The sequence below is a fragment of the Falco punctatus genome, assembly GCF_963210335.1.
Source record: "Falco punctatus genome assembly, chromosome: 9".
Classification (NCBI taxonomy): Eukaryota; Metazoa; Chordata; class Aves; order Falconiformes; family Falconidae; genus Falco; species Falco punctatus.
Window position 1 is genome coordinate 30,885,616 of NC_137589.1, and position 22,134 is coordinate 30,907,749.

The 22,134-nt window shown below is 47.6% G+C and overlaps 1 protein-coding gene across 1 annotated transcript in view; it reads right to left on the reverse strand.

Annotated features, from left to right (window-relative positions):
- Positions 1-22,134, reverse strand: part of SH3PXD2A (SH3 and PX domains 2A) — a 272,067-nt gene that overhangs the window by 192,541 nt on the left and 57,392 nt on the right. Inside the window, exon 3 of the mRNA XM_080402560.1 lies at positions 507-582. Coding sequence (XP_080258686.1) covers positions 507-582 — 76 coding nt within the window. The remainder of the gene's footprint in view (positions 1-506; positions 583-22,134) is intronic.

Below are 22,134 nucleotides of genomic sequence, written 5' to 3' on the forward strand. Positions count from 1 at the left end.
GAGATATTTATTTATCTTTTTGGCCAGCACTGCAGAAATCCCTGTTTGCATTTAACCTTCTTTCAGTTTCCTTTATATCCCAGTGGCAGCTCTAATTATTCATTCCTCATTGTACAGTAACAGTGCCTGCAGAGCCATAGCATCCAGAAATGAAGATGACAGTGCCTCTAGTCTCCAGTGGCCTCCCAGCTGGTGGCCCAGGCTCAGGCTGCCTGGTGGCACCCCACAGGCACAGCCCCCAGAAGCCATCGAATGCCTTTTGTGTGGCAGGGCACGAGCCAACCTGAACCTGAACAGCTGATGCAAGATCCCCTGGGAGCCCTAAACACTATGTCGGTTATTTTAGGAGGAAGGGGAGGTCTGGTATCACAAGGCCGCATGTACGAGCTCCCAGGGAAAAGGCATTTGTAAGAGTGGTCACAAGAAGTACTAGAGATGGTGGCTGGGGAACTGCAGTCCCCAACTGTTCTCACCCATCTTATTTAGGGCTTTCCCCACAGCATTACCTGGTAGAAAAGGGATGATTCTTTGCTTGGGGTCTTTCTGGCCTCCTTCAATAGGGAACTTGTCCAGAAGCTGCATCTGCAAAAGAAACAGAACAAATTTCTCAGGGGGGAAACACAGACTGGCCGCATAGGGACCAGGGGATCTCTTGGCCTGTGTGTGGTTTCAGAGACGATTAGCAAAGCAAAGCAACTGCAGGAATTGCTCTGCCTCGTTGCAGGGCAGCCTGTGCATAAAAAGGTACGATACAGTTCACTCCAAGAAAGGGAGGGCAAAGTTTCTGGCAGCACAGAGGAGCTGGGACAGGGCCCAGGCAGACATCTGAGCCTGGCCTTGCTGCCGTTCTAAAATTAGGCTCTCATTATTCCTCACAAAACACACGCCTTGTCTCTAATCCACAGCCTGCCCGCGTTGGTGGAGACACAGTTTTTACCCGTCCGTGTGACAGACCACCCGCCTGGCTAAAAATGCTGTTCAAGCAATCGGATTAAAGCATATTTAATAAAACACCCACTCTGCTTTCTTGCTGGCAAGGCACTGCCCACTGCCCTGGTCCGGTAAGAGTGCTCCTGCCTTCCCAGGGGGAGAGAGGTGGGTTTGGGGGGAATAGCCTCCACTGCAGTCCCTGCATGGAGGACAGCAGCAGAGAAAGGGCAGCAGGGAGGAAGGCCTCGGAGAGCAGAGCATCCCAGAGAACACCACCACCGATGGCCAGCAAGCGCAGCTCAAGGTGAGTGTGCTCTTAGCACATGACGAGAACCTGTTAGCACACAGTTACGGACCACCCGAGCCAGAGTTTCACCCACAGCAGCTAAGATCTTGCCCCACCAGCTCCGAAAACCTGCCCACCACAACCACCTGTTTTTAACACACCCCTAAGGGCCAACCAGGCTCAGGACCCTCTGGTACCACAAAGCTGTAACCAGCCTTCAACCTGAGGAGCTCAAAGGAATATTGATGGCTAAGGCCAGCTTGCACGGTGGAGCAGACTGCTGACCACCAGTGACTTTCTACGGAAACAAACCTAGGAAAGCAGTATGCTGACATGCTGATCCTTGAATGAGTCCCTACAGTTTCTCTTTGGGTGACGAGCCTGGATGGACCAGTGCCACTAAGGCTGAACTGCAGCCAGAAGGCCATGCACAACCTCAGCCAGAAAGGAAAGGAGCACTTGCTCCAATGGCATCATGAACCTGCCCAAGAGAGACCATCCCCAGCCCTGAAAACTCCAGAGCCTCTCACCCCTCCCATTCACTCCCTGCACCCTTTCACTGTCATTCAGCCCATGGTAGAACCAAGACAAATACCCAAATCTTCATATTCTGTTTTATTTTCTCCCACGCTTCAGATGTACAATGCAATGGTCTATGTCCCTGTTGATCCTACACAGAAGCCCTGGCTCCCCTGGGCTGGGGGAACACCAAAGCTCCTGCTAACGTGGTGAAACGTTTCCAACAGACTAGGAGGGATGTCTTTCAACACACAGTCCACAGGCCCTGTGGCCTCTGAGGAAGGTAAGGAAGGAAAGAAAGAGGTCCTGTTACTTGACCTTGCAGGACCCCTATCTCCTCACCTGAACTGGATCTACAGCTCAACACAAATACCTAAAGTGGCAGCAAAAGCTGCATGTGGAGGGGCTCATCAATCAGCATTTAACCTCATCAGTGCTACCTGGCCAACGAGAGGGGGTGTGTGTTAACAGTGCCTTTGCTAGCTCAACAGATTTCCTTTTAAAATATTTTTTTGCTACCATGGGGGGAAAAACAGTCAGATTATTTTTTTTTACTGTTTTTGTTTTAAGCACACAGAATCATTCTCCTCTTCCACCACACAGAACATCTCCAGCATTTTCACCATATGGTACAGCAAACCGAAGATCAAGAGGAAACTCGGGAGTAGAAGGAACATCTGTGCAGGAGAAAAAGTTAAAAGATCCCACATGTTTCCCCATCAGGGAGTCAGCCTGGTAAATAAATAGACCATAGCTCTGCGGATTGTTGGCTAACTCACTTTTCTGCCTACAGAGACATGGTTTTTATTGAAAATGGGAAATTTTGTTTTCTTGTAGGTAGAGCTCTGAGTGTCTGAGGTCAGACATGGGCAGGAGTTTTGTTCAAAGAAAAAAGGGGAAAAAAAAAAAAAGAGGGGGAAGGAATCCCCACTGATTGACTTGAAGTTTCACTGTTGCTACACTTTTAGCCAGGAAGGCAATTCTCACTTTACTACATGGTGACTGATTCAAGCTGGAACCGACACAGTCAAATTCCCATGGTTATTCTTGGAGTTAGATTAGCTTGGCTAATACAAGCCTCTTTAACCACATCAAGAGAGTCACAATGTGTATAACTTAGCGCTATTTATCTAAAGGGTGGATATCAGCAAAATACATACAATAAACTGCAGCTGGAAGAGTTTGGCTAAACGTTCCTAGACTGCACTTTCCACCCCAGCTCTTACCTCCACTGGGACAGGCTGGATGGCAGGGAGCTGGGGGGAGGCAGAGGTGCTCCAGAGGCCACTGAGGCAACTCATGGAGACACAGCCTGTCCCAGTGCAAAGTCCTTGGGGAAGCATGGATGAGCATCGAGCCAATGTCTCGATGGGCAACATGCAGACATTTGTGTGAAACTGAAGACAGGGTGTGACGTTGCTGCTCCTCTAAAAGGCTATACAAGGTTGGGCACCCATGGAGGGGTGTGACAGTCCCCTTCAAGCCCCTGACCCCAGATGACATTTGCCACTGGCTTGTGGATCGCCCCCTGGACCAATGAGTTGGGTCTGGTATTTGTGCTGCTCCAGCAAGAGAGACAGGCTGGTGTTGGGCAGCTGTGTGAGAGGTTAAGGAGGAAGCTACCGGCTGAATCTCAGGCATGACATGGGAAACCCAACAGACCTAGAAAGGATCTGAGCAAGGACATAACTGCAGCCCAGCAATTACCCTGTACCTCCATGCCCAGCTGTTCTCATTAATGACTAAAAAAGCACTCCCAGTGTGACAATGTCTGTACAGATGAGTACTAACAGCACGGAGAACCTGCAACACAGACTGGAAGGCACTGACTGCCCTTCAGCTTCTGCAGTGCAGGAAACCCTCCAGGGACGTTAAAGCCAAATGAAGAGCAGCAGAAGCACAGAGCCTTCCTCAGCACTTCCCTGCACCCAGTTCTGCCATTCAAAGCCTGTCAAAGTTAGATCTAAAATCCGAGAAAAGCAGGATTTCATGGAGAAGGATGCAAAGCGCAAGACGAGGAAGAGACAGATGCAGGCAAAAAACAAGCAATGGGTCTAAGTGAAACATCCCAAATCTCGCAGATGTGATGGAGCATCCTGAGCCAATACCTAACAGCCCCAGTCAGCCCAGCTCTGATAAGAGGAGACACTAACCATGGAGATAAATGGAGCAGCTGGGAATGGAGGTAGCTAAGGGCTGAACCACACAAACGCTCCTGGTAGTCATAGCACTTTCCCCGTGTGGATGATTTAACAGCCAAAGGCCAATAAAGATATTTTCAGTTCATTTAATGTCTACAGAGAATCTGAAGGTCGAAAATTCTTTAGTCTGTGACAAATGTTTTTTCCATTAAAGGGAATTATTATTGTTATTACTACTAATATACATATGATTGTTGAAAAAAAATCCTTTTCTTAAAGACCCAGGTTATTCTGCTCAGACATGGGCAGTCTCCACAAGTTGTTGCTCGCATCTTTGATAGATGGCATTTAGCTTAGGGACAAGATTTTCTGAATAAGAAAGTCATCCCGCTACCCAGAGTAAGCGCATCTCTGCCTGAAGGGAAAGAAGGGAAGTCTGGATGCAGAGTCCTGAAGGATGGAGTTAGGGCTGTAGCTGGCTTTGGGCAGGCAAGAACACACAAGTGGGTGATGCATTTTGGCAAACCTGGGGGAGCTCATACTCAGTTCATCTGCTTATAAGCATTAGTATGTGAATGCTACCAAGGGGGAGCCTCCAATCGTACGACTGGTGTGATGAGCAGAAAGAAATCTGTCACCACGTCACTGTGTCACAGGGTGGGAGATTCATTTGGAAACAGGGAGGGTATGCGGAAACTGGGAAATGAGCTTCCCACCCACTCGGGCAGCACGTCTGGAGCCAGGCTGAACAAACACATCCCATTCCTGCTTCTGGCACAACAGACACATGTCCACAAATAACCCGCCACCAAAATCACCTCCCCAAGCTTTGTCTCTCCAGACTGCTCTGGGTCTGCCAACAGCTTTCCTGTGCAAGTCCTGCATGGAGTCCTGCCTCCTGCTCTGAGCAGTGACCTTCTTACTTCTGCACTAAACTCATTCAGAAAATCTGCTATAAACCTTGTGGTCCAGATTACGACTTTCTCACAGTGGTCAGCAAATGATCATGCAATTAATCCCATTAAAAATCAAGGGAATTACTCATGTGAGCTGCTGCTCATTAAAATGAGAGCAGGCTCAGAGCACTGACCGATGCCACTCTTTATCACTTGCACTTAACCATGAAATCACTTGACCCGCAGGAGTGGAATAGGAAGGTTTCAGTGCTATCAACTCTCATAGTAACTGGCCTTTTGTTCAAGTCCCAGCTTCTAGACGTGAGCAATTGGTTGAGAATTAGCATTCACTGCTAAAACCCAAACAAAAACTAGTCTACCTTTTATGGTGAAAAGCATAAATTTACAAACAAGACCCAAATTCATCCTTCAAGGTCCAGAAACTGAAAGGCAAATAATGTAAGAGTCTCTATGCTTTTAATATAAATGTAGGCAGCTCTGGAAGCTGCCTCACCCATGTAAATGGGAAATAAAGAGGTGCGCTCAGTGTCCTCACCTACAGCTAAGCTGTTACTTCATAGAATCACTCAGGTTGGAAAGGACCTTTATGATCATTGAGTCCAACCCTTAACCTAACACTGCCAAGCCCACCACTAAACCATGTCCCTAAGCATCACATCTACACATTTTTTTTAAATACCTCCAGGGATGATGATTCAACCACTTTCCTGGGAACCTTCCTTCTCAACTCTTTTGCTTCAGGCCACCTCTACCTAAAAATGTGAATATGCCATGAAGAAAGAGATGTTCATGCACGCAAGGACTGTTTGGGATCAGCAATCACCAGCTGATGGCATCTGTGGTCACTTCACATCAGTTTTGCTATGAAAAGAAGATTCAGCCTGTCTGTCCTGCAGTGGTACCACCTGATTAAAAATCTTAACCAAAAAAAACCAAACGTCACTTGAGATGCTGCAAGTAGTACCTCTGAGGATGAGAAGCCAAGCATCTTCCTGATAATAATTTACTTACTATGTTTTAATTATCTTGGTTAGATTTTCATAAAACATTTCTTTCTGGTTTAGATATAAGGACTTACAGCACCTGAGACTAAAGAGTGACTTCTCTTTTGCAAGAGAGGTTTTGACTCTGGTAAGCCAACCAATGCAGGGGGCATGAACATATAAACTGTTCAATGTCCTGATCCTGTGGCATTTGTCAGTGGGAACTTTGTTCCTGATTTGGTCTCGAGGTTTTGGAAGTTTGTGACCAAATCTAACTCCCTAAAATTAATCCACTGAGACAGCTATCTGACCTCCACCTATGCCTTACACCACAGACTCTAGCTGGAGCTTCCCGCTGGGCTGTTAGTTCCTCCCATTCCTTACTTGCAGCAGTTTTAACTCTCCTCCAGTCAGAAAAGTGAAGTTCTCCACACCTCTTAAAATGAGTAAATTAGGACATCCTCATAACCTCTTATCAGCATGCATATCTTTCTGATTCCTTTTCAAGGGGATGTAGGTTTGCCATGTGCACAGATAAAAATCAAAGCCCTGAAAAAGGTCAGCACTGCAGTTACAGGACATTTATTTTAACACACAAAGACCCTGAGGATGACTTTCATCCAAACCCCTTTGGCAACTGAAACAACACACACTGCTGCAAAGGGACACGGGACCTCTTGCAGAGTGAGATGAAGCCTCACTCCCTTTCCGCAGTGTCTAACTGTATCCCACAAAAACAGTGAACAAAAATCAAAGCATGCCCAAGAGACTGAGAGCAGCAGATTTTTGGCAAGATGCCCCCAGAAGTCCCAGTGAGTTTGCCACCTTACTCTCAATCACTCAAGCAGTCCCAAGGCTACAACTCTTCCTAGACTGGATGTCAAGAGGTCTGTTAGCTTCCCATTTTCCAAGTGCTCATTAGAAAATGCATTTGTCATTAAAAATGAGGCGAGCCGACAATAATTTAGCCACTGCTGGAACCGAAAGGTAAAGTGCATGAGGACAGTTAGGCATCAGGCACACGGTGATCCCTTCTCACGAGGCTGGTCTGAGCTCAGCGTCCCACGGAGAAAAGAGAGGCTACAGCCAACTGAGAGATGGGGCAGAGGAAAGGAGGCAGCTGGACACCTATGGGGTTGCACACACACTTCTAAGAGAGGGCTGCCAAAGGAACTGGAAGAAAAGCAAAGGTGCTTACCAGGGATCTGGAACAAGTGATGATGGAACTCACACCCTCAGCAGGAGGGGTTCAGGGCATGTGCAAATCAGAAAAGGTTGAAAGGCCCTGATATAGATAACAAAAGCTTAGATGAGAAGGGGAGGTAAGATACCAGAATAGAGGAAGGGTTATTAAAACCCTGAGGAGCAGCATCAATTTCCTTTCATTTTGAAGTTGAAAACCAGCTGTGCTGCTCACTGACATGACTGACAGTTACTGCATTATCAGCTATATTTTGAGTTATAACAATGTGATCTGCAAGAAAGGGAAGGGCCAGAACTGGGTTAACTCTGTCATCTGCCAGAGTTTTCCCATGGATAAACCTCTCTGGTCCCGTCTCTGCTTTTGCATCTGCAAAATGCAAGACAGATCTCAGGAAGGTGGCATGAAATTTAATCAGAAGCCACCAAAAGCTCTGAGCCTCATGCTGCAGAGCAGGAGTCAGAGACTGAATTCAAAGGAACTGTACTCATCTGAAATCAGCAGGACAGAAGCAAATGGAAGAAGTATTATCAGTGCTTTTCAGATATACTTATCTTCCCATTTGTGGGCTTGTCCATCTGTAGCATATTGCAAATCCTGGTTAACCAGAGCATCCAAGGGGGTCTTTCACTTACAAAAGATGGTTAGCCACCATTTCCAGCAAATGGCTCTCATGCTACTAAGTAACATCTCAGCATTTAAATGTCAGCAGGTGAAAACAAGCAAGAGAGTGGAGAACATGAAAGACCATCTCCACCGCTTCACCTTCTATATTCTGGTCTAGAGACCATTTTTCAATGGTTTGATTTCAGGACAGGTTTTCTGCTAAGGTTAAACAATGGAGCATCCATGACATAAGTGGAAGGACCTGATTTATTCCAGCCTAGGACCATACCTGCTGAAATCAATGACAGAAGGACATGCATGACAGGGAACAAAACCACTGCCCTTGGGGCAGATACCTCCACAGGACACAGATGTTGGAGAATTTTCTCTAGACGTGGGTTCCACTGAACTTCTTTTTATTCCCCCTCTGCTTCACCCTCTCACAGGAACAACAATCCAGTTTGCTCTCACAGACAGAAGACAGCAGGAGGGCTGCCTAACTCCCACTCCTTCAAAATTAGCCAGAACAGAGCTGGTCCTGAGCATAGTATCAATTAGCAAAAGTTGCAAAAGATATGGAGATCCCTGGGTGAGGGCATTAAACAGACCAAGCACTGCACAGCCCATCTGTTAGCCACGCACATGTATAACTGATATCTTATGCAGCAGAAAGAGGTGAAACTCCATCTCTTCCTAAAGCAGTAACAGGTTCCACAATGCAGCAGGAATAATTATACAGGCAGCCAGTGACACTGGCTCTCTCATGGTGTTACATGATGCCACGGCATGCAAGAGAAGTGCATTAATTCAATCCCTGAGAAGCAGCAGCAACTGGCTTTCCTTTTTTTTCGAAGGGGGGGGGGGGGGGGGGAATTTAAAGCAAAAACCATCCGGATAACCGGCTGACATGCCTGACGATTATAGCATTATAGGATATGTTCTGAATTAAATATAGTGCAATCCGTGAGAAAGTCAAACAAAAGCAGGAAAATGCATATAAAATAAAGAGAACAGACATTTACAGCATGGTGTAATCCCCAAAGGGAAAATGCCTTTCTCAGGTCTGAAAATTTCCACCAGAAATGTTGGAAATCTTACAAAACTCTCAGCATCCAACTAAAGCAGCCAGGGGAGGAGAAAGGGGGTGGGAGCAGAGACTGAGGGTCTTTCCCCAACACAATCCATCAGAAGAGGGAATACTGTTTCCCAGCCAAGACATTTGGTATTTTTCAGAAATGCAGCTTTCTCCAAAGGCTCCGCAGAATGAGCCCAGCATTTGTGGCTAACACAGACTGGCAAAACATTCAGAGGTGCTGGTTGGGGATGACAGAGGCACTTGGTGCATCTCTGAAGAGCTTCTCAGAAAGCCCACACTGTCCTTTCACAGAGCAGCTATTGATGTCTCCTGCCAGAAGCATTTTCTTTCCCCAGTGCTAAATTAGACTGGCCTCATCCAACTTAACCACACTGGAAGATGCTTGGACAAAGGCTACTTCATACTCTTCCATCTATCCATGGTGATTATATGTCCCTTGTTACTCCAGTATCTACAGTGGATTTGTCCCAACAGCATCCCTGGGAAATAAGACCACGCCATAATGCCTGTCTTAGAGATGTGTGGAGAGATGAATGCTGCAGTTATACAGCACAGCAGGGTCATGCAGAGATGTCAGAGCCATGCTGATGCCATGCCCCATCGGGTCAGTTAGCTTCTGAGGAACATCACAGTTTTGTGATGGGGCACAAGCATTTTACCTTTTTTCCAGAGCTGGCACAGCCAGAGCCACCCCAGGTGCTCAGACTGCACAACCTGGACATGTCCTAAAAGGTCACAGCAAGAATCCCAGCTGGGGAGAAGAGCTAACCTCAACAGAAGAGCATCTTTCCTTACAGCCTGCAACTTTTTATCCTTACAAAAATCACAGGCCTTAAAGTGTTCCTTCAGACTGCACGTAAGCAGCAGAACACCAATGTGCTCCAGCAACAGATGCTGCAGTAATAGTGACAATTGCCCTTGGACATTAAGGGGAGTAGGACCAGGTTCTCCCGCTGGCCTCCAGACAGAAACAGAACTACATCTGACAGCGCTGTCAGAGCAAAGGTCCCGTTTATAAATACAATGGCAACTTTAAGAGCCTCGCTGGAAGGGAGGCAAAGCACCAAGGTCACCTCCATTAATCACCACTTCCTACCTCACCCGGGAATTTTAAAAAATATTTACCTTCAATCCTTTAAATTTCAACCCTTTCAAGCCAATGACTGAAATACAGCATAGCCTCACTAAGATTTTTGGGTTTCTCAGTGCATTCACCTTACTGAGCCACTCCAAAGGCCTCACAATGCAAAAACTGCAAGCGCTGAAATCCTGCCCAGGAGAGACGGTTTGTGCAGGCAGGCACAGTGCAGCCCAGCACAGAGGCTGGACAGGTTGGTGGGAGGCTATGGGGCTTCAAAACCTCCATTCCTTTGGAAACACCTGGCAGCAGTGGTGAACACTGTGTTGCAGCTGCAAGCAAGGTGCTAGAGGGTGCATCCTAAAAGCAGCACAGAACAATTAGCAGAGTGCTGCTATTCATTACATACTCGCTACTAGCAAAAACGCACAAAATATTAAAGTCAGCACGATTTGCAGGCTGGTTTAGTTTGCCCCAGTGTGTTTTGTCCAGTGCTGTCAGATTACCCAGGAAACAAAACTCCTGACCTGCTCCACAACATCACAGATTTAGGATGGCATCTTGCATGGGGAGGTGGTTCATCATTTAAGGGTCTCCTTGTGTGCTAGTGTGACTCCTCCTGGGTCTACCTGGTTCCCCAAAGTAACAGAGGTGTCAAGGGCTGAAGAATCACATCCGCCATGCAATGCCCTCTTCTACCCTTCCTTATTCCTCTCTCATAAAGATGCAACTGCTGATTTCACCAGCGTTTTAGGCAGGGACTACCCAGCCAGCCAGACCCCATCTTCGCTAGCTGATTTTGTTTGAACCGGTGCAAAGCCTGGTGCAGGAATGCTCTAGAACCCAATTTATACATTGGGTGGTCATCGACTTTGCACCCATGGAATCTATCCTTAGAGAGACTTCTGCTGCTCACACAGTGGTGACCACGTTTTTAAATAAACCTGCTTAAAAACACACCCTTAGTTAAATCGGTAGAGTTTCATGAGCCTGCAAGACTACTCCCCTGCTTACACTACTGTGAGAGAGATGAGACTTGAGCTCCAAATGTATGAAACTTAATCCCTCTGTTTTCATAATCTACATCTTCTCTACAGCCTGTTAGCTCTGCTTGATATACTGTCCCCTGGAAACCATGAGTAACTTCAATATTGAAAACAGAAACAATAGCTCTGAACACAATGGCACATTTTACTTCAGAAAGTCCATCTGAAATGGTATCTGCTCATCTCTGTAGGACACTGCTTGTAGCTCTGGGGAGATGGGGGAGAGCGACTGCCCAGCTCAATACAATGAAGAAACCGTGCCAAGCACAACATAACCACAGGTTTTAACTCCACACTGGGAAGAGACTCCTTTGTCTTCTTTCCTCCCTCTTGCCCTACCTCCAAACCCCGAGATGTTTTGCCTGCGTATCTGGTTCCAAACAAGTGTCTCCCATCTTGGGGGGGATTTAGAAAGGAGTACAGACAACAAATCCCACTGCCCGAGCAGGCAGACGGAGCTGCACATGTAACAGATACCTTGCTCCGGGCCCCAAGGGAGACGAGCAAGCAGCCAGCAGGACAGGCGGTTTCCAACAGTGCAGAGCCAGCTGCCAGCCTTTACGCTCCCAGGCCCTGCGTGCATCCTTCGGCTCGGGCACTGCCTGGTCCCGGGTGCCAGCACCTCCCCAGGACGCTCATCTGGCATGCAGGGACAGCAAAGGTGTTCAGGGCGCAGAAAAGACAGACTCTAAGCCACTGTTGCCCACTTGGGCTTGCAATGGAGGGAGGGAGGGAAGGATTTACATGCTAGAATATAAGAACAAAGTTAGGCTTGCAACAGTCTGTCCTTAATGGTGCCTGTGGCAATGGCATCTCATGGATTGGTTTCTCTCTGCAGATTTATTTCTGGGCAGAGGAGACAAAGTCCACAGGTATCAGAAAAGCTGTTTTAAAGAGCTAGCCATCGCTAACACAACCACACAACACAGGCACTTCAGCTGGACACTCAAACCCACACCAGCTCCTTCCAATCACTGCCCCGACACAGCACAAACACTGTTGTCTCTTTAGAAAAAGAAAAGGGGTAACATCTCAGATTTGGGTAACATCTGAGTCCTTGCAGCCCATGTCCAGAAGCAGGATCCCAGGGGATTCGCACAACTGTCCTGAAGGACCTTGCAGATGGACCAGACCATGACGCAAGACTGTCCCGGAAGGAGGGACAACACGTCCTGCAGGAGACACCCAACCCAGCCCCCTAAGAAGGGAGGCTGGGACTAAAACCTTATTTTTGTAAGTACATGTCTGCCTGAGGAGCTTTGCTAATTTAATTGCGAACGAAAGCAAACCCTGGGAAAGTAGATGGGTTTGGACAGCGGCCACGGTGGCTGCGCATATGCTGCTTGGAGCAGGGTGGGCACCGACTGTTTACGGGGCCTCTACATTATGCTCTGCATGCTCGTGAGTTACTCCAGGATTTTCATTCAGATGGTAATCATCCATCCTGGATGTGCCACTCATGGAAACAGATGGTATTCTGTGTATTATACCAACTATCACATGCAGGGTATTAAAAGCATCGATGGAGGTCTTTGACAATGGGGGGGCGGGTTTCGGTCTTTTTTAATCTCAGTAGCTTTTAAGTGGCACAGGCACATTGTCAAGAAATACTTTCAGGGCCGTGACTTTTCCAAACTTGCAGATGATAAAACTGCTACAAGTTGCGAGGCACAAACGGCACATGGAGGCAAACACCTGCATCTGGGAGGAGAGGGACTCCTTCCAAGCTCCATCCTCCCATCAGGAGGTTTCCAGCCCACATCCCTGCCTGGTGGCATCTGCAAGACCTGAAGGTGGGACCAGGTGCAGGAGGTACCCAGTACACTGCTACCTGCCACAGGCAGCACAGCACTGCCTTGAAAGCCAGAGCTGTTGTACCCATGCAGGAGATGCCTCTCCCATCCCCATCATCAGGGCAGCAGCTTACTGAGCTTTAAGCCGAGGGTGGCCACAGAGCCACGTGGGCTGCACACCAGCACCCCTTGCTTCACAGACAGCTGGCTACGTGTCTACCTTGCCAGCAAGTATCCATGCCTGCTCTCCGCTAGCAGATGCTCTTCCAATGACACAAGGAGAGGTGCACCACCAGGGACTGCTTGCACAGAACCGGGCATGCACTCTGTTGGTAAAATGAAAACAAGTTTTCTCTAGTCTGTCTGGCCACACATGCCCACTGTGGCCAAGTAAAGGATACACACTGATCAAATGATGCAGGTGTGCTTGGGTGATGAAAGGAAAGGGTCCTGAGGAAGAGCAAACTGCAGGGCACAGGCAACCACAACAACTCGTCCCATACAGTAGCTGCTTCCCAAACATTTCTGAGGGGAAGAAAGTGACCTACAAGCTGTTTTGGTGGCCAGGCTGATGCCCATCCAGGGCAAAGATTGGTCAGGATGCAGATTTCTATGGCTCTCCATGTCTTGTGACCACTTTTGGAAGCTGGATGGGGCAGGCAGGCAGGCCAGACTCGCATGAAAGTCACCTTGCAATCACTGTGCAAGCATCCAGAGCCATTTCTCATCCTCCCTGTGGGTTTGCACTCATTCATTCTGTCCTCCTTCCCATCACAGAAAGCCACAATAAAGAGACATCAGAAGGATGCCCAGATTGTGGAAACATCCTCACAGACGTGTTGGAAACTCCAAGCCTAACCAACAAGCTGCAGGTACCACACTCTTCTGTGTGGCTCAGGCAGGGAATTAAGATTTCACAGACCACCCCCCACTCCTCGAAATTACTTGATGATGCTTTGTCACAGAAAGCATCCAGGAGCATGGTAACCTCCATCAAAGAGATTCAGGCCACATCCAGACCGTGTAGTTCCCTTACAAGCAGCAGCCAAGCTGTCTGATGGCACTGCGGTCTCCACACCTGGCTGCTGGGTTTGTGAGCCCTTGTGACCCTCCGGTGCTCCATGGAGTTATTTATTTGATTAACCTTTAGCACCTCAGCATTACGGCTGTAAGGGAGCAGGGTACAGCTTCTCAAGGGAATTGATGATTCAGCCACCTGCAGAACCTAGCCCTAAAACTTTAATTTAAAAAAAAAAAAAAAAAAAAGGATCCCAAGAAAGAAGTGAAGTGGGGAGGAGGTGGGAAGAGAACCACACAGCAATTGCTTTCTACCAGGACACAAACAACTTCAAAAACTAGGTTCCACCTGTGCACCCTGCTGAGGGTAAGGTGACTATTTCAGAGCACAGAATGGCCTGTTTTCCATCAGAAAGGAAGACGCCAGCCTCAGCGAAGAACAGCTGCTGCTAACCTCTCCTCATTATCAAACAGAGACAGAAAAGGGCATGAGAGGGCGGCAACTATACACCTGCGGCCAGCATGCATGCAAGCACAGTGAGCTGCTCTTTGCTAGCAATGCTGATGCAAAGTTATCTTGCTTAATTAGGGCTTCCTTTGGGGGAAACCTTGGCTCAAGTAACTGAACAAATAAATTACACTACCAGTCGCACACGCATACACACAAATAACCTATTTTGCTCAGCCAGGTGCAGACAATTGTTTCTAGCCCTTCATCTGGAGCTGGTGCATGTCTCTCCATGAGGTCAGATGCAGGAGAACACCATGCTGGCTAGGAACGGAGAAAAACCCGAGAGCAGCTTAAGAAAAACAGAAAAAAATCTCAGAAGAAATTTTCCCTGCTCTAACAGGTGCAGAGGCGTGATTATATGTGCTTCAACACACGGACTTTCAACACGGCCTGAGCGTCACACTGCAGATCTAACATGGTTAAGAAGGCTTTGAAATCTCACCCCTGCTTTGAACCTCGCAGATTAGTATCAACATGGAGAAAGATTTGAAGCTGGAGGAAGATGCTCATATTTCGAAAGCGAGCACCAGCAGGTGAAGGGGCAAGCAAAGGGGCTGTTCTCTATTACAGGCAGCAAGAGCCGCCTGGGCAGGCGATCCCCTTGACTGGATCTGGGACTGAACAGCGTTAAACAGTGCAAATACAGCAGAGGCTTGAAAATGAAAACAAAATTCCCTTCTTAGCCATATTGAGGCATACAACAAGGCAAACCGCCAGACAGCTTCAGTTGCCTTTGTTAAAACCAAGCAGAATCGATGCTTCCAACGACAGATGGGCTGACACTGTAATAGTATCTCATCTACTTAAAAGCATCTGTCAAATGTCAAAGGTGGAAAAAGAGCTCCAAACTTCACATCCTGAGTCTGACTGTGTCCCTTCAGGTACTACTTCCAGATTTAATCTGTGGAGAAAGAACCTACTTCTAACATCAGATAGGAACATAGAGAAAGGAGGAAGAGAGGATGCTGAGGGGTTATGGGGTGGATTCTCAGCATAATGCTGACTCACAGGAGCCTGCCAGGTCCAGGAGATGTGCAGGCGCCCTGCATGCCTGCAAGCAGACAAAACCACAATGAAAGTACTCCGAAAAGTAAGAGGAAGAGCCAATTTCAGCAAAACCAATGATTTCTAAGTTGTAGAAGGACCACTTTTCCATGCTCATGCACTTCATGCAAAGGTGATTCTTTTTTCCACAACACCACTGGATTTTCAGGTACAAGGCAATTCCCTTCCCTGGGAAACCTCGCTTTACATTTGCCTTCCCAACTGGGAAGTCTCCAGGAGCTATTACAGTGCACCTGACAGCCGTGAGCACACAAGGATTGTGTAGGCAATGAATAACTACAACCTGGCTTATATTCTTAGTAAAGAGAGGGCAGTCAAATCGGAACAGAATTCCTAGAGAAGTGGTCAATGCCCCAAGCCTCTAAGTGTTTAAGAGGCATTTGGACAATGCCCTTAAATAACGTGCTTTAACTTTTGGTCAGCCCTGAAGCGGTCAGGCAGCTGGACCAGATAATCATTGTAGGTCCCTTCCAACTGAAATATTCTATTCTAATTCTGAAGGCCTCTAGGATGGACACACAGCAAGGATTTCCATATTTCTGGTGTTCCAGATTACGACAATCTCACAAGATGAGAGTTTTCTGTGAACTTTTACTGTCCTTGGACCAGAACCCAATACCCAGGACTGAGTTTAAAACTCCACATGAGAACAAAATGATTAGTCTGAGTTTTCATCATGACCCCAGGCAGCACTGCATCTGGAGTCCCAAAATCCATGGGAGAACAGGGAATCCAAAGCCCAAATCTCTAAAATCCAGCTTTTCTGCTTTAGTCAGGGCAGTAAGAAAAAATAATACAGTGTTCTTCCCTGCAGCCACTGGTGCTTTAACCACCCTAAGAAAATAAGACAGAAGGCCAATACACCTTATATATCTTTAGGCCATGAATTACAGTTTCCACCAGATGTAGAAGTATGAGAAGACTGCTGTTAAACTTGCCATCCCCATGGAGAAAACCAGCTCCCAGTGCTGGCGGGCTAGAGCCCACGGAAGCTGTGACTGTAACCTTCCCTGAACGAAGGTCTGGCTGCTGATCTCCCAAGGGCAGGGGCACAGCCAGTGTCCAGCACAAGTGGTTCAATCCTGAAGTCTCAGCCCAGTTGTCGCCACCTCCCTTCCCTGCATTGGTAAAATGCTGCTAGCCATGTAATGCTTTTATCTCAACAGAGAGCTCCCAAGCTTAATGAATCATGGTGAAGAAAGGGATTATTTCTTTCAACTTATATTCAACAGGGCTTGCAGCTTTTCATGTGTGTTCCTAGAGAGACCAACCTCTGCTCAGAGCTGGTATGTGCTACTGAAATACAAATAAATTAACAGGTCACCACAAGGGAAAGAAAGAGTTAGTTTTCCATTCTGATGACTGACGTACTTGAGAGCCTGACGTATCTGAAATCCATTTTAAAAATATATATTTAAAGAGCTGTCTTTTATAGAGGGACTTTGTTATGACGTGGAAAATTCACAGCTCTTAACATCAAGCCCTGGGTGGAGGGAGTCTGGAGTATGAGTTAAAAATAATGTGGTTGTTTGGAGAAATTAGCAGCACCGATTTAAATCCACATCCCCTCCCTCCTCAAATAATCACCCTGTGAACGGAGGTGGTTTATGAAGCCCTCTGGAAAATGTTCCTCATGGCCTCCATTCCGAACTCAAAATAAAATACATTACATCGCAGCAAATACTTCACCAGGGTGCTGCTCTCTCTTCCCCCCAACCCACGCCTCCCATTTGTTGCTAATTAAATGAAACAGCAGGTGCTTAGACCACAAGCGCAGCGGGGCTGCAGTGAGCACAGTGATTAAAACCCCCTGGAATGTCTTCTTGGAGAGCTGTATCTTTCCAGGGACTGGACTCGAAGAGGAAAGATGAGATTAGAGGTGAGGGCTGGGTTGCTCTTTGGCTGAGAGCTCCACAATTGGAGGGCGCTTTCGAAGGACGGGTCACTAGAAACATCAGCTTTCCGGGGAAGATGCTGGCTCCTCTCTGTTTTGCCAAGCCACCTCCTTTCTACGGGGCACATGCAACATGGGGTGCTCTGCCTCTGGGCTGGAGACATCTCCTTTCTCACCCAGCTGAGACCCGTCATCCCAATGCAGAGCAGCCTCCCCCACACCAAGGCATGTGCGGGCAACTCAAACCTTCAGGCATTGATTAGCAATGCAGTCCCTGAGGCAGGAGCCATCCCAGCCTAGCCCTGGGTGAGGCCAGGGAACAGATGCACAACAGGCCAGGGTGTCAGAGCTGGCCGGGAAGGTTGTCGGCCATGTCTGAGCACACAACACATCAGGCCACACTAATGAGATGTTCCTAATTGCCATCCAGAGCAAACGAGTGCAAGCCCGAAGAACAATTTTGTAACAGCAGCTCACTCTCTGGCACATGTCCTTACACCACAACTCCCGGCACACCTATTTACCTGCTTGCCTCCACACTGCAATCCCACCCACGGGTACTCTGGGGACACAGCACACACTGAACCTGCCCCATTTCCTTCATATGAAAGAAAACGACCCTTGCTGCCACCAACGCCGCCACCAAGCCTCACCTCCTGACACCAGAAATCAAACCAATCAAAAGGCAAATGCTGTTCTGTTATTGATAGGGGGTAGGTAGTGCTGTAGGAAACAGATAGGCATGGAGCCAAGCGTCCCATCAAACCAGCCCTCCACTGCATCCTGCTCTGGGGCCTCCTTCTTTTACCCCAGTGAAGTCCTTCCCCTGCTTGCCGTGCACCCTGTCGATAGCCATGGCTCTCTCCCATCCCAGCATGCCAGCCTCACTGGTGATTTCCTATCAAGACAAGCTGGGATGAATTTATCACCCAAAAGGCACCTGTGAGTACTAATGCACAGGGACCCTAAACCAGTTATCAGCTGGGATAACATGATACAAGCCTGGAAATAAGCTGCTCATCTCTTCTACAAATTCCACTCCTGGCAGCAAAAGTCCATGGGACCAGGACATAATCCCAAGAAAGAAAAGCACTATTTATATTTCTGCTGAGTAGTTCACTTCTCTTTGGTCACCCTGCTGATGCTTCACTTCTTCACCAAACCCTGTTAGAACTGGCTGGGGGCTCGGGGGGAGGAGAGGGAATGTGGTCATTAAGGTCTGGCTCAGCTACTGTAATACATTCGGCTCTGTTAAGACAACTTCCAGCTGAAGACTTCAAAACATTTTAGAAACATTAATGAACAAACGTTCTCCAGGAGGGCTGATTATAGCCCCCATTTTATGGGTGGATATTTGCAGATAACCTTCCTGCCACACCAGCCGTTCCCCACTCCTTGTTTCACACTGCAGACTCCCAGCCCCTAACTACATAAAAAACATCTCCACACTAAGGCAACAAAATATATTTTGACCTAAGAGTGGAACAGGATTCAATACAAGGTTTCTTAACAGCAACAGGCAGGAACGTACAGCCCTAGTGCTGCTGCAGCCCACATCACACCCCTGCTCAGCTGTATCATCCAGGGCTGTCCCACAACCAGAACGAACCCGAAGCTTGGCAGGGCTTGTCTCCACCTTGGAAACATTTTTTTTGCAAACTTGTCTCCTTTGCATAAGGATGGCCAGGGACCACCTTTGTGCAGCACATCACCCCTTGCGGCTCCAACTCCCTTATTGCCAGATCCCAACAGCAAACGAATCTCTGCCACCTCTTGAAACATCAAATGCTAAATTCTACCCTTACATGCAAGTGAGATGTGTGAAGAGACTGGCACTCTCTAACCCTCAGCACAGTATACAACGAGCATCACAGATGGCTGCAGAGATTTTTGCAAAGCTGTGCTAACAGCCACCAACACACCAAAAACTACAAGACAACGTGGACTTGTTACAAGGATGCAGGTATTCGCCACGTGCCATCCCACAACGTATTTTCTTCACCAGGAAGACAGACACGCCAGTTTTGTTCAAGCAGCAGCAGGACATCACTGTAGTGATCAGGACAAGCCTGGACTTGGATTTCAAAGCTCCCTAGATCACAGAGAGGCCAAAATGTCCCAATTCACTGGGCTGCCAAAAGCCAAGAGATTAGCCAGATCAAAAGAAAAAACTGTGAAATAATTTTTGCTCCAGGTAGATAAGATATACTCCCTGTAAGACAAAACTTCAATTATTAAACTCACCTTAGTTCTTGGAAAGATTTTTTTCCCCTTTTATCATTTTACTTAGTCCTTCTCTGGCTTGCTTTCTAATTCCTTCCCATTTGGCATTTTCCTTTCTCTCACACAATGTTTTTGTGGTTTGTCCTTCGCCTCTCAAAATATCTGGTTGAAGGTAGCAGCTCAGCAAGTCCCACTGGTTTTCTTAACACACCCTTAAAAAAGCAAACGCATCAAGATCCAGGCACACAGCTCCAATGTTAACTCAGTTTGTGAAACCAGTGCTAAATCCATTAGGATCTGCCCTTCACTACACCTGGGGAATCAGAGACATCTTTGCATTGACATTGATGCCTAAGGAATGACTTCCACAGAGAGCCCTACAGCTTTACAGAAATTATTTTAAACACACAGGGATGCTTTTCTGAGTCTCTGCTTAGCCCTTTGTGAGGTTGTTCACAGCTTCTGCCAATCAAGAATTTGTCACCAACTCACTCCACTCCGAAGCGTGAACCTCCTCCCTAGACTGCAACTCCTGCTCTGCTACCTTTGCACCGCCACAGGGTCCCAGCTGCACTTGAACAAGTCCCGTGTTCAAGGACCTGCTTGCACCTAGGACAGCTGCAGCTCAGGCCAGCCCTGCTGCAGCCGCAGGCCTGAACAGTGTGACCTGCTGCCATGTCCCTGTAGCTCCTACCCAGAATGAAGCTCTAGGGAGTTGGACCTGGGAATGCTGTGGGTCAGAAACACGCTTGTGGCATGCTCCCACCACATCCTCATCTCACGCACATACCAAGGCACCATCACCCCTGCCATGCTTCTCCTGGGCATGGGCAGGGAAGAACAAATGCTAACCCATCAGTCAAATGGCGTAGCTTCAGGAAACTATAGTTTTGGCACTTGTACAGTTAAATGCTCTATGAAGGTGTGTACCAGCCAGGGCAGTGCCAAAGGATCTGTCATGCTGTAAGAGTTCACATCCTCCGTCTCTTGCATGAATCCTATAGATCAGATCTGTCCTTTCAAACAAAAAGCAAAAGGTGGAGAGCAAAGCCCCCAGATTGGCTGGGTGTTGTTCAAACAGGGCATCCAGCAGTAAGTGTGCACAAAGCTGTGCTTTCCCCAGAGCATCTTCTTGCTGCTTGCATGACTTCACCACTCATCTGCTCAGCAGTGTGGCTCCTCTGTGGGTTTTGCTGTCCTGACTGCTCCGCTGAAAACCCATCGATGCTTCCCCTGAAGGAGGGAAAGGGGAAATTGCAAAAGACTATTCTGCAATGGGAATACTTGTGTTTGCACAAGACATGAAACCACTCTGGCTTCAAGAAAGCAGAAGCGTGCCATGACTTTAGGCAGGCAGGAAGGGAATAAGGCAGAAAAACTCCCAACTTCACACTCTGTAAACTGCTTTTGCAGAAAGGGTCAGTTATTCCGGTGCTATGGGGAAGAAGCAAATAGCACCCAATGCTCATAAATCAGGCTGGGGTGAGCCTGACCAGGAGCCTTTCCTATGGCAGGCAGGACTACACACAGTCCGCAGTGGAACAGACACCAGTTGATGCTCTTGTGTGTAAGCAAACCCTGGTGTGACATGACCAAGATGCATGGCTGCAGACACAGCTTTCCCACATCTGAGCCTGCAGGAGCAGAAAGCCGGGAGGGGCGAGGTGGCAGAGAAAAGAGCTCTGACAAGAGCCCTGCATAACCTTTCCATTATGGCTGGGCAATTTTCTATTTGCACTTAAATGCAATAATGTAAATAAACTCCCTGTAACCCTTGCAGGGCTATTTAGGACGTTTGTGAAAACAACCAGCTCCTCTCATCACGAGCCAAGGGATGCGAACACAACAGGCACTTCTCATCTCGGTCTCCGCACACTTAATGAAAGTGAAGGATTGTATTCGCCGCACAAAAGTGGAATTGTGTTTCAGGGCTGGGGGTGTGAACTCCACACGATTTTCCGGCAGTATAAATAACTGAAAGCTGAGCATGATTAGTGGAGAGCGGTGAAGCAGTGGAGGGGGTGGAATTGTCATGCCTGAACTTTCAGGGTTTGGGTGCTTCGGGGAAGGAAGGCCACAGAAAAATCCTTCCAAGGAATTTAATTTTCACACAGATACTCAAAAAAAAAAAGGCTGATCTTGATCTCTGGTAGAAGAGGAAATACACTAATAAAGCGGCACTTAGAGAATGCAGTGCCTGTGCGAGAGCAGCCCCAGAGCCGCAGCTTTGGCTGGGCCTGATCCCACAGCCAAACTGCTCTCCCGTGTCTTATTGTTCCAGCAAACAAAACCTGGAACAAGGTTAACAAACAAGAGGGCTCCTCCCAAGGCTGAGTTTTTTAAATCCTACCGAGGAGACCTTCCTATGACAAGACTTTCCAACACTGGAATAATGGAGGTGGAGAAGGGATAACACAGGAGGTGTATGTTGAGCCTTGACACAGCATTGAGCTGCTGAAGACAGACTTTTAGCCCAGTTTTACCACGATTCTGCATAATCCCTTGTACAACATATAGTGTGCAGGCAAAAAAACAGCAGGCCTGGGCCCAATACCAAAATCTTCCATCATGGCTCAGAATTTTTGGCAATTTCAGGCATGGTTTTAGACTTCCACTAGCAACTTGCAGCGACTCATTTTCCTGATGCATTTGATATTTAACATGAAAGGCAACCAACAGCTGTGAAATTAGGTCTGAATCCTTCTCAGCTGATATAAGTCAACTCAGTTCATTTGGGAGAACTTGCTGGTGCTCCTCTCTGTGGCTGTATTCAGGAGACCCCTTCCCACAGCAGAGGGTCCCCATTGTCCTCACAGTCTCCAGATCAC